At 45.0% G+C, this 13,445-nt stretch overlaps 1 protein-coding gene across 7 annotated transcripts in view; it reads left to right on the top strand.

Annotated features, from left to right (window-relative positions):
- Positions 1-13,445, top strand: part of LOC129829985 (ankyrin repeat and SAM domain-containing protein 1A-like) — a 112,688-nt gene that overhangs the window by 54,156 nt on the left and 45,087 nt on the right. For all 7 annotated transcript variants that reach the window (XM_055892081.1, XM_055892078.1, XM_055892075.1 and 4 more), the window contains one exon: positions 5,292-5,818. In XM_055892081.1, the coding sequence (XP_055748056.1) occupies positions 5,292-5,818 (527 nt within the window). The remainder of the gene's footprint in view (positions 1-5,291; positions 5,819-13,445) is intronic.

The following is a 13,445-nucleotide window of genomic DNA, read 5'->3' as shown; positions in this document are numbered from 1 at the left end:
TGCGCGCGTGCGTGGGTACACAGCTCCCACGGGACTGCCAAGCTGAAGAAATATCAGCCTGCAGAGAAGCACGAGATTGAACTTCACTTAACTTTCTAGTTTTCCCCTTTAGTTAACACTATCAACGTGTCCCTCTACTGTGGGAATTGCCAATATAAGCCAACTTCAATGCAACATACCGAAACAAAACGGACTATGCAAGAGATGTTCTTGTAGGAACCGGAGTAGGATTCTATTGCATTGACAGGCAAGACTCAGCCCATACTATACAGACCAGTGCAGCATAACCAATCAGAGCTGCAGTATACCTATATGCAAATAGTCCATTGCCATATATGGATCTGTGCCATTCCTTTGAATTGGACTGTGTTTACACCATAAGTGGTGGTGAGTAGATGTGTTTGTTTTGAGATCAAAGCGAGTACCAAAGTGTTTTCTTGCATAAAACAACAACCTCCTTGTCTGAATGACAAGTGGTTATAAACAGGTTAATGTCAAACCCTGCATAAGTCTCACGGAATGTAGGCCTACATTAAATACCACATATTGGCTCCTACTGTAGGCTGAATGATAGAACAGCTATTTCCATGTTAAAATGTAATGGGATAAATGTTCTCCATTATTTTTGCTAGTGGGCCACTATGATAGGCCTACGTTATGATAGCCACAGTAGCCTACTGTCACAACTGTAACTTAAAGCGTGTACAGCCTAAGTGTTCAGAATATACACGCGCCAGAAGTTAAACAGAATTTTCACAAGGTTCAAGTTTGCGCTCAGCAGACCTGAAATTTGCTCAGTGCTGAAAAAATTGGAAATGCCATGGAAACGTGTGGAGGAAAGATGCCATTGGGGAAAGATCCAGAATGTTCTCATTGCCCCCCAGCAAAATGATCCTACATTTAGGCTGTTGTTTATATGTGTATTTCACACTATGTTGAGGTAAAAATTGGAGGATAATACTGTATGGATGTCAACCCCAATACATGTTCATGTTATTTTCACCAATCAACTGCATTACATTTAAAAACGACTTTGACTACCAGCACCCATTTCGCTAGGCTATCAGTTTATACGAACACCAGTTACCATTTAGCAGTCACTTCTTCTAAACCTGAAAAGGGAAAACTTCTAAGTCTTTTGCAGCAAGAACACATTGTGGGCCTGTTACAACACAAAAATCATGATGGATTTGACAAACATCCTTATTGTTAGATCAGATTTGTTAAATGTGCTCCAATCCAACATCCTCCTATCCCCATGGTCCCAGATGTCTCACTGCTATACTCTAGTTACAGCTACTGGGTCATGAGCAGCTCTGTGCTCTTCTCTGACTCTGAGGAGCCAAATGAGACAGGACATTTGCTTGAGTAACACGGCAGACTTGGCCAAACATAACCCGTGCATTTCGCTGTAACTGTAATGTAAGAAATGCATTAGCATCTGACTGCAGAGTGAGATTGCTAGGGTTGGATTAGTGCTGCCTGGGAATGTATGATTGGCATTCTAGAGGCTCAGCAGCTCTGGGTCTGGATTAGGCTTGTTTAGATCAGGCTGAATTGACATTCTCTGGCAAGCCAGCTGAAGAAAACTAATCTGGTTTGTTACATGGAACAGAATTCTTGGTCAAATTTGACCATACACTGTATTATTATCTAAGAACCCCCAGCCTACAGTACTTACAGTAATACACTACTAGAAATGCAACGTTGTACACTTTATGCATTGGTTGGAGATTGGACAATCTTTATCTTATCCTCTTCCATCTTGCTGTCTAGTTCTTTGTTTATCTTGCTGCGTTTGCCCGTTCTCTCATACAGCACCATAGCAGGCTCATGCATATCCAAGCAGGGCATAATCATGCAAACACAGACACATAGCGACACATAGCTAAGCATGCTGTGTCTGTGATAGATGTGTGCTTTTTGGGGACTGTGTCTGTGATAGAGATGTGTGCTGTTTGGGGACTCTAATATAAACAGGTATGCCCAGTCCCTCTCCATTACCATCTGAAAGCAGCTGCCTCTCAGGGATTGGGATTAGGGCCCTGCTCACACTCCCTGCTCTACTCTTAACCCCCGCCCCGTCACATCTCTCCCCCATCGAGGCTGTGTGTGTGTGTGTGTGATGGAGACATGCCTTGTCAGCAGCAGCAGAGAGGAGGCAGAGCACCTGTCACACACTCTGCCTTCCTCAGAAGGAAGGAATCACAGAGGATGCCCAACAGATTCCACATGCCTCCTGTTTCACAGGCATCTAACCATACAGTGCACTACTCTCACGCACAGTCAATTGGGTGCAGAAGAGATTTCACATACTGAATAGTGATAAAGTTATCTGCCATAGACATAATATCTTATGACTATCAGGTTATGTGGCCTTGGCCAGAGGGAACTCATACAGGAGAGGCTAGCATCACTAGATAGATGATAGCCTGCTAAATTCTCAGTGCATATCTATTTGCTAGCTTGACTGTAGTGAGAACCACAGCTGTGTTTAGTGGTTTCTGCCTGCTGTGGGGACCTGTGGAGAGTGAAGCACACTGCCCATCCTGGCCTTGCACTTGGCCAATAGTGAATGACTAGAATTGGGATGTTCTCGAGCCCCCAAACAGACTAATCAATGTATGTGTCAGTTTAACATCAACAATGTCCATTACAAAGTGCTGTCCTTCTCAGTCTCTATCACATATACACAGGTTCCCCAATAACGTATAACATCAATTGAATAATTTTGACTTTTCAATTAAGATTGAGGTCAGAATCTCAATAGTTTTGCGCCTGTAGTTTTAAATGTCATTCTAACACATGACATACAGAGCTAAAAAGGCTCTCCAGTCTGAGTACAGAAAAGCAATTTCCCCAGGGGCTGTAAATAACTTGGCCTACATACTGTCTCTCTGTGACATCAATGCAACAGTAGCTGTAGAATTAACATGACATCACTGCTCACAAAGCCACCAAATGAAACACACACACACACACACACACACACACACACACACACACACACACACACACACACACACGTGTGTTCTCTAACCAGTGACATCATCCCTCCATAAAAGCAGTGTAAATATCCATATGTCTCTCATTGGGTTACTGAGTATCTCAGTGTTTCCAGCCCCGGTCAGACCGTTGAATCATGGGTGTTGTAGTCTGGGTCCTGTTGGTTTAACACACTAGGGGATTGTTGAAGGGAGCCATAGCGATTCGCTCATTGGTCATTCACACTCTACAGCTGCCAAGGACAGGGTGGGTGTTTGGCTGTGGTCTCTCCATATGTTTATACACACACACGTATACACACACACGCACATATCTTTCCAAATTGAGTAGTAGGCAGCTGAGCGTAGATGGGCACAGGGCGTTGGTACTCTGCCTCACTGCAAATGGCCTGTAAGCTAAAGAGTGCATAGAGCATAGTGTACCCGCTCCTACCAAGCTGACATACAGGGTGGAGTAACTGTTACTGTTTCCCCTGGACCCATATTAACCTCTAACAGAGTTCTTTTTAGAGTTGAATATATTGTTTTGAGAGCTGTTTGAATGACTGAATGGTATTGGCAACCCTATGTCCTGTTGAGAGAGAGCTTCATTAGAATGCTTGGAGTAACTGCAGTCTTTTTGTAGCTGTCTTCTGCCCTGAAGGACAAACTAAAACACACTGAAGGGGCCACTGCCCCGCTGTGACGTCACTGACACTGTCCCAGTTTCCCTGTCACCAAACACCACGACCCTCTCACCGGAATTGGCAATGAGGACACACACACACACACACACACACACACACACACACACACACACACACACACACACACACACACACACACACACACACACACACACACACACACACAGGGCAGCATGACACAACAGCCCCCCTACCCAATTTCTCACACACACACACACACACACACACACACACACACACACACACACACACACACACACACACACACACACACACACACACACACACACACACACACACACACATTAACCATGTGTCAGAAGCCTAATTATCAGGATTGTGGCTGAGAGTCAGACAGAGTGGATGGAGTGATCCCAGAGTTACAATCCCAGAGATGCAGTCAGCGGCTAGTGAGTTGGGACAGGCAGGCAGAGAGCTCACACAGCTACAGCTCTACATAGCTTTGGTTTACACAGCTCTGGCTCAGAGAGAAGTACAAGAAGGGAGGGACAGAGGGGGAGCTTGACAGGCAGAAGGGGAACAGAGGCACAACCTGGCTCACCTCTCATCCGGTGGTCGATTTGATGGTGGAAAAACAGGCTTGGGTGTCAGTGTCTCCTTCGAGGGGGAGAGAAAGAGGGCCTGTTGTTTTGAGGGGAAACGCATATTGTTTTCAACTGGATCGGCTGTACAGGATCTGTAAGCAGGGATTGTTTTCATGCTATAGCTCGAAGCATAAGAAGTAAGTTTCTGTTTGTTCTTGTGTTTCTGTCTGTGTCCAAATGTGTTTTTTTGTGCGTGCGTGCGTGCGTGCGCACAGATGGTGCAGTATGCTTGTTGTCTTGCTCCCATCCGGTTTCTTCCTTTGCTGATTTCCTGTGGGGATTCCTCAGTGCTGTATCATTTCTGTGGAACCTGACCTCAAACAGGGGCTGCTGCTGGTTATCTCAAAGGGAGTGAGACACACACAGAGACAGGCAGGGTTGGAGGAGTGGGAAAAAAATGGCAGAGCATTGAGTAATGTAACAAACTTCCAGAGAGATGGCTGCAAGCTGGGATTGGAATTATCTGTCTTCCAGTGCTTCGGACAGCATTCTGTAGGTCCGTCTCTCCTTCTCTCTCATGCCCAAACAAACACAGATCTGTTTCTGGGGCTGTGGGGGCGGTGTTATTAGTCATGCTAGATATCTACCTTCAGTCTCAGTCCAGCCTCCTGCCTGCCTTGACTCACTACTCCTTACTCATTACTCCCTGCTCTTTAGTCTCTCCACCTAACTCTCCTGGTCTCCTCTCATCTCTACAGATAACTCCCTGCTCTTTAGTCTCTCCTAACTCTCCTGGTCTCCTCTCATCTCTACAGATAACTCCCTGCTCTTTAGTCTCTCCTCCTAACTCTCCTGGTCTCCTCTCATCTCTACAGATAACTCCCTGCTCTTTAGTCTCTCCTCCTAACTCTCCTGGTCTCCTCTCATCTCTACAGATAACTCCCTGCTCTTTAGTCTCTCCTCCTAACTCTCCTGGTCTCCTCTCATCTCTACAGATAACTCCCTGCTCTTTAGTCTCTCCTCCTAACTCTCCTGGTCTCCTCTCATCTCTACAGATAACTCCCTACTCGGCCAGGACCTAGTCGCAGTACCTGAAGTGTTCACAGGCCTCTTGCACGGCTCCTCGCCTGTCTTTGACTGTCAGGTGGAGCCCCTCAGCAGGCTGCCAGGTGGGGTACTGACACCGTCCAGCCAAGGCCAACAGCCGGCGCCAGCTCCAACGGTCCCCACCAAAACAACAGAAGCTCCGCTTTTGCCTCCTCCAAACATCAACATGGCTGCCATCCTGACAGACTGTGACCCCAAAGCCATCTATGCCACAGTGTCTAAGGGGGTGCCCAGGGACAGAGACAGAGACAGGATGAGGGACTTTGGGTCTAGGGCTGTGCCTGCTGGCAGGATGCATCCCCCTGGGGACCTGAAGCTGGCCCGCAGCCTCTCCAAGTCGGACTCGGACCTGCTGGTATCGCCGCCTAGCGAGGAGGAGGGAGGGCTGGGCAGCCGGAGTGAGTCCGTCTCCAACTGCAGTGCAGCCAAGAAGCGGCTGGAGAAGTCGCCCTCTTTTGCCTCTGAATGGGACGAGGTAAGACCCTTGCTTCACTGTTCCGTTGGACTTATGTTATAATATGGTGTTCTGTATTCATAGTTTATACACTCACCTGGGTGAGTTCTCAGGGATGACTTCTATACCATCACCATATAGTGTTACAGGTGAAAGGACACTACATGGTCACATTATAGCCCTCCTCATGGAGCTGTTGTCTAGTTATCGAGGGGTTAAGCTGTACAGTAGAATGACATCATGGAGCTGAGAGACTCGGGAACATTAGGCCTGCATGAGTGAGATCCACACACACCCCTCTCTTTAGCCAGGTTTTCTCATTCATATCTGCCGTTTTTCTGCCCCTAAACTCTGTATTAACCCTGCTGAAATAGGAGCCTAACCCGGTCTATCACTGCAGTGAGAAGATAATATTCAAAATTGTATATATCCAGCCATTCAGAACTGAAATACCCTGTCTGAGGGGCCGATAACAAAGAATACAGAGCCAGGGAGAGGAGAGAGAGAGAGAGAGAGAGATTAGAAGTGACGGAAAGATGGGGCTAAAAAGTGAGGAGGAGCTGAAAAAGTAACAGGATAGATAGGCCTAGACAAAGAGTTGGAAAGTGAGACGAGGAGAGCGGAGGAGAAGGCCATTGAGTTGCAGCTCTATCCTGCTTTCAGGACTGACCCCGCCTCCTCAGGTTGCCATGGTGTTACACTCCAACCTAATCTGAGCTCACCCTGGAGATGGGCAACTGTTTTTAGGGTTGCCTTGAACACACACACTTTTTATTCAGTATTCTAAAATAGAGCCATTTGGAATAAGCGTTATCCGCAACATGCATGTAACTGCACCATTATGGTATTTTGAGATGCAATCTGCATGGATTGTTAAATCCACTTTAAGTCTTCCACTATTTACATCCTTTGTCTGCGAACTGGCAGTGTAATGACTCCACATGACTCGATTCCCCTATTATGTCTGTGTCAGAATCAGCCATGATACATTTGTGATGCCGAGCAGAGGGAGTCAGCCAGGTGCTCAAGTAACAGGCTCTCCACAGTGACCAGATCGCGTTGCTCTGCGGTCAGTCGGTGTACCTTTACACAACCCTATACCAACAGGCCCTGGGAGTCGTGATAACGGGAAAGATGGGGGTCGATATCCTGGTTTCTCTTCTCTGTGGTTAGTATGCAGGTGGCCAGAGCAGAGCCTGCCTGTGTGCCTGACCCTGAGGGGTCCTACACAGAAGTATGCTTTTAGATGACCCCTCTCCCTGACCTCTCCAAGAGGGGTGATGGAGCAGGAGAGAATTGTATTTTTGGTCCATCAGCCAAAATAATTGATAATCAACCCAGAGTAGAATCTTTTGTGCCCCACCTTCACCTCAGCTGAGAGGAATGACAACAAGAGCTAGGCTATGGCTGTATCCAAATTAGCACTTTATTCCCTATATAGTGCAATACTTTTGGCCAAGGCTCTGTATAGGCCTAGGGAATAGGGTGTCACTTCAGACACACAGCTCAGACTCAGTCCCAGTAGTATAGTTGTGATGACAGCTGTCGAGAGGAAGTGGAGGGACAGTCAGTGAGTGTGACACGCAGCACCACTCAAGGAACTGAACCACAGATCATTATCTCAATAGCCTGTTTATTTGAGCCATTGATGCCTCTCAACACACTCAGCTATTTTATCTACAAAAGGCTATTACATTTAATGCAAAGGGAATGTATTTATTTCTATACCATTTATTGGCATGGGAAACATGTTTATATTGCTAAAGCAAGTGGAATAGATAATAAACAATCAAATTAACAGCGAAAAGTTTTAAAATCATAGACATTTCAAATGTTATATTATTGTCTATGTGCAGTGTTGTAACAATGTGCAAATAGTTGAAGTACGAAAGGGAAAACAAATACCACTCTGTGGTATTCCATCTGTGGTATTCCATCTGTGGTATTCCATCTGTGGTATTCTATCTGTGGTATTCCATCTGTGGTATTCCATCTGTGGTATTTCATCTGTCGTATTCCATCTGTCGTATTCCATCTGTCGTATTCCATCTGTCGTATTCCATCTAATAGATATGGGAGTTAAGTCAAAGCTTTCCTTAATTTTGTGTCAGTCACAGTGGTCAGGTATTCTGACACTGTGTACTCTCTGTTTAGGGCCAAATAGCATTCCAGTTTGCTTTGTTTTTTGTTTAGTTCTTTCCAATATATCTTTTAGTTTTCTCATGATTTGGTTGGGTCTAATTGTGTTGCTGTCCTGGGGCTCTGTGGGGTGTGTTTGTGTTCGTGAACAGAGCCCCAGGACCAGCTTGCTGAGGGAACTCTTCTCCAGGTTCATCTTTCTGTAGGTGAGGGCTTTGTTATGGAAGGTTTGGGAATCGCTGATCTTTTAGGTGATTGTCTTTTCTGGATTTTGATAATTAGCTGGTATCGTCCCAATTCTGCTCTGAATTCATTATTTGGTGTTTCTCTGTTTCCAGAATTCCACATGCAGAGTCTCAATTTGGCGTTTGTCCCATTTTGTGAATTCTTGGTTGTTGAGCGGTCCCCAGACCTCACAACTGTCGAGGGCAATGGGTTCTATAACTGATTCTATAATTTTTGTTTGTTGCCAGATCCTAATTGGGATGTTGGATTTTATGTTCCTTTTGATGGCATAGGCCCTTCTTGCCTTGTCTCTCAGATTGTTCACAGCTTTGTGGAAGTTACCTGTGGCACTGATGTTTAGGCTGAGGTAGGTATAGTTTTTTTGTGTTCTCTAGGGCAACGGGTGTCTAGGTGGAATTTGTATTTGTTTTCCTGGCAACTGGACCTTTTTTGGAACACCATTCATTTTGTCTTACTGTGATTCACTGTCAAGGCCCATGTCGGACAGAATCTGTGCAGAAGATGAACGTGCTAATGTAGGCCCTCCTTGTTTGGAGATGAAAGCACCAGATCTTCATCTAACAGTAGACATTTGACCTCAGATTCTAGTTGGGTGAGACTGGGTGCCTGCAGACTGTTCAAGTGCCTTGCCAATTTGTTGATATATACTGAATGTTGAAGAGGCTGCGGCTCAAGCTACATCCCTGTCTCACCCCACGACACTGAGGAATGAAATCTGCATTTTCTGCCCATTTTTAACTGCACCACTTGTTATTTGTGTACATGGATTTAAGGTTTTTCCTCAGCACCACTTTCCATCAATGTATATAGCAGATCCTTATTCCAAATAGTCAAAAGCTTTTTTGAAATCAACAAAGCATGAGAAGACTTTGCGTTTGTTTTGTTTGTTTGTTAGTTAGGGTGTGCAGGGTGAAATATGTGGTCTGCTGTACAGAAATGTGTTAATAAAGACAATTTGACATTTGCTCAGGAAATGTAGGTGTCTGCTGTTAATGCAGAGGATTTTCCTGAGGTTGCTGTTGATCTCATGGTCAAATTTCTCTCCGCTTTTTGGGATTTGGGTGATCAGCCAGATCTGAGCATGATGTTAAAGAGTTTAAGTATAGCCAATTGGAATTTGTGGCCTGTATATTTTAGTTCAATTTGGATACCATCAATTAGGGATGCACCGATATTACATTTTTGGCCGATACCCATAACCCATATTTAAAGTTTGAGCAGCCTTTTAAGCATTCTAGTACAGTGAAGTAGCGGTCTTTGTACCTAGCATTGAGCATGGTGGCGACACAGTAGAGGCTCAGAGAAAATGCCATGGAATCACTTGTTCACAGTCTCTAGTAGAGTACATTTCCAAGTTAACCCAACGGTCTGTGTTGACATTTTTGTTGAGCAGGCGTTTCAATGCCATGACAGAGGGTATCACGTCTGCTGCAGACGCAGTTGAGCTTATTTCTCAGTCAGTTGTTCGAAAGGAGCTGGGAGTGTTTATGTTTCAAACATGTTCTCAAATGCCATTGAAATGGCAGCAGCGTTATGAGAACCAGCACATTCTTGAGCATGCAATACGGCTTTCCTCAGTAGGAAATCCTCGTGGACCCACTGTGCTGTCAGACTAATAATGCTCATGGGGCTGACATCGCTGGTCCACATGTCCGTCGTGAAGCTAATAGCAGTGACGCCCATAGCAAGTAACGTTAGCTCATGGATGTGAGTTTCAAAAATACTGAGTAACTCCGGTAGGGCAACATATGATAAATAGCACCTACTTGGTAGTGTGTACCGGTGCTTGACCCGTCGGCGAAAGCTAACATTACCCACGACAGAGAACGGTTGAGTGTCAAGGGCAATGAATTCCATTATCTTGGTGTTAATGGATTTCACCTTTGAGTTGTCTCGCTGTAATTTTCTTACTCTTTCAAATGACTGCTCGACTTGTTGACTGCTCGATCCACACAGCAGACATTGTGGGCTAGGTTAGTAATGCTGTGTTGCGTGTAGCGCTATATTTTTTGTGGGGTCATTACGTAATCTACCTACGTAATAGAGGTAGGTATGTACGTCAGCTTTGACATCGGTTTTACACATCACCGTTAAACTAGACATCAGGCCGATGCCGATGTTGCCATTTTTAGCTAATATCGTCTGATTCCGATATGCTTACCGGTATATTGTGCATCCCTACTATCAACACCACAGACCTTTTTGGGTTGGAGGGTTTGTATTTTGTCCTGTAGTTCATTCAATGTAATTGGAGAGGCCCGTGGGCTCTGGTAGTCTTTTTAATAGCTGATTCTAAGATTTGTAATTGATTATGTGTATGTTTTTGCTGTTTGGTCTTTGTTATAGGGCGAAAACGAATAGAGAAGTGGGTTATCCATACATCTCCATTTTGGATAGATAGGTCTTCATGTTGTTGTATGTTTAGTGTGTTCCAGTTTTCACAGAAATTGTTAAATTCTATGGATTCTTCAATTACATTGGGCTGGTTTCTGGTTTCTTTTTTTCTTATATTTCTGTACCGTTTTAGTGTTTCACCATTTTTATTTATTTATTTATTTCACCTTTATTTAACCAGGTAGGCAAATTGAGAACACGTTCTCATTTACAATTGCGACCTGGCCAAGATAAAGCAAAGCAGTTCGACACATACAACAACACATAGTTACACATGGAGTAAAACAAACATACAGTCAATAATACAGTGAAAATAAGTCTATATACAATATGAGCAAGTGAGGTGAGATAAGGGAGGTGAAGGCAAACAAATATATATATAAATAAATAAAAAAATATATAAAAAGGCCATGGTGGCGAAGTAAATACAATATAGCAAGTAAAAAAAATAACACTGGAATGGTTGGTTTGCAGTGGAAGAAGGTGCAAAGTAGAGATAGAAATAATGGGGTGCAAAGGAGCAAAATAAATAAATACAGTAGGTAAAGAGGTAGTTGTTTGGGCTAAATTATAGATGGGCTATGTACAGGTGCAGTAATCTATGAGCTGCTCTGACAGCTGGTGCTTAAAGCTAGTGAGGGAGATAAGTGTTTCCAGTTTCAGAGATTTTTGTAGTTTGTTCCAGTCATTGGCAGCAGAGAACTGGAAGGAGAGGCGGCCAAAGGAAGAATTGGTTTTGGGGGTGACCAGAGAGATATACCTGCTGGAGCGCGTGCTACGGGTGGGCGTTGCTATGGTGACCAGCGAGCTGAGATAAGGGGGGACTTTACCTAGCAGGGTCTTGTAGATGACCTGGAGCCAGTGGGTTTGGCGACGAGTGTGAAGCGAGGGCCAGCCAACGAGAGCGTACAGGTCGCAGTGGTGGGTAGTATATGGGGCTTTGGTGACAAAACGGATGGCACTGTGATAGACTGCATCCAATTTATTGAGTAGGGTTTTGGAGGCTATTTTGTAAATGACATCACCGAAGTCGAAGATTGGTAGGATGGGCAGTTTTACAAGGTTATGTTTGGCAGCATGAGTGAAGGATGCTTTGTTGCGGAATAGGAAGCCGATTCTAGATTTAACTTTGGATTGGAGATGCTTGATGTGAGTCTGGAAGGAGAGTTTACAGTCTAAGCAGACACCTAGGTATTTGTAGTTGTCCACATATTCTAAGTCAGAGCCGTCCAGAGTAGTGATGCTGGACAGGCGGGCAGGTGCAGGCAGCGATCGGTTGAAGAGCATGCATTTAGTTTTACTTGTATTTAAGAGCAATTGGAGGCCACGGAAGGAGAGTTGTATGGCATTGAAGCTCGCCTGGAGGGTTGTTAACACAGTGTCAAGAGAAGGGCCAGAAGTATACAGAATAGTGTCGTCTGCGTAGAGGTGGATCAGAGACTCACCAGCAGCAAGAGCGACATCATTGATGTATACAGAGAAGAGAGTCGGTCCAAGAATTGAACCCTGTGGCACCCCCATAGAGACTGCCAGAGGTCCGGACAACAGACCCTCCGATTTGACACACTGAACTCGATCAGAGAAGTAGTTGGTGAACCAGGCGAGGCAATCATTAGAGAAAACAAGGCTGTCGAGTCTGCCGATGAGGATGTGGTGATTGACAGAGTCAAAAGCCCTGGCCAGGTCAATGAATATGGCTGCACAGTACTGTTTCCTATCGATAGCGGTTAAGATATCGTTTATGACCTTGAGCGTGGCTGAGGTGCACCCATGACCAGCTCTGAAACCAGATTGCATAGCGGAGAAGGTATGGTGGGATTCGAGATGGTCGGTAATCTGTTTGTTGACTTGGCTTTCGAAGACCTTAGAAAGGCAGGGTAGGATAGATATAGGTCTGTAGCAGTTTGGGTCTAGAGTGTCTCCCCCTTTGAAGAGGGGGATAACCGCAGCTGCTTTCCAATCTTTGGGAATCTCAGACGACACGAAAGAGAGGTTGAAAAGGCTGGTAATAGGGGTGGCAACAATTTCAGCAGATAGTTTTAGAAAGAAAGGGTCCAGATTATCTAGCCCGGCTGATTTGTAAGGGTCCAGATTTTGCAGCTCTTTCAGAACATCAGCTGACTGTATTTGGGAGAAAGAGAAATGGGGAAGGCTTGAGCGAGTAGCAGAGGGGAGGGCAGTGCTGTTGACCGGGGTAGGGATAGCCAGGTGGAAAGCATGGCAAGCCGTAGAAAAATGCTTATTGAAATTCTCAATTATAATAGATTTGTCGGTGGTGACAGTATTTCCTATCTTCAGTGCAGTTGGAAGCTGGGAGGAGGTGTTCTTATTCTCCATGGACTTTACAGTGTCCCAGAACTTTTTTGAGTTTGTGTTGCAGGAAGCAAATTTCTGCTTGAAAAAGCTAGCCTTGGCTTTTCTAACTGCCTGTGTATACTGGTTTCTAGCTTCCCTGAAAAGTTGCATATCACGGGGGCTGTTCGATGCTAATGCAGAACGCCATAGGATGTTTTTCTGTTGGTTAAGGGCAGTCAGGTCAGGAGAGAACCAAGGGCTATATCTGTTCCTGGTTCTAAATTTCTTGAATGGGGCATGCTTATTCAAGATGGTGAGGAAGGCATTTTTAAAAAATATCCAGGCATCCTCTACTGACGGGATGAGATCAATATCCTTCCAGGATACCTCGGCCAGGTCGATTAGAAAGGCCTGCTCGCTGAAGTGTTTCAGGGAGCGTTTGACAGTGATGAGTGGAGGTCGTTTGATCGCTGACCCATTACGGATACAGGCAATGAGGCAGTGATCGCTGAGATCTTGGTTGAAAACAGCAGAGGTGTATTTGGAGGGCAAGTTGGTTAGGATGATGTCTATG

The sequence above is a fragment of the Salvelinus fontinalis genome, chromosome 31, assembly GCF_029448725.1.
Source record: "Salvelinus fontinalis isolate EN_2023a chromosome 31, ASM2944872v1, whole genome shotgun sequence".
Lineage (NCBI taxonomy): Eukaryota > Metazoa > Chordata > Actinopteri > Salmoniformes > Salmonidae > Salvelinus > Salvelinus fontinalis.
Note: the sequence above shows the minus strand (reverse complement) of the source record. Positions and strands in the feature narration are given on the sequence as shown.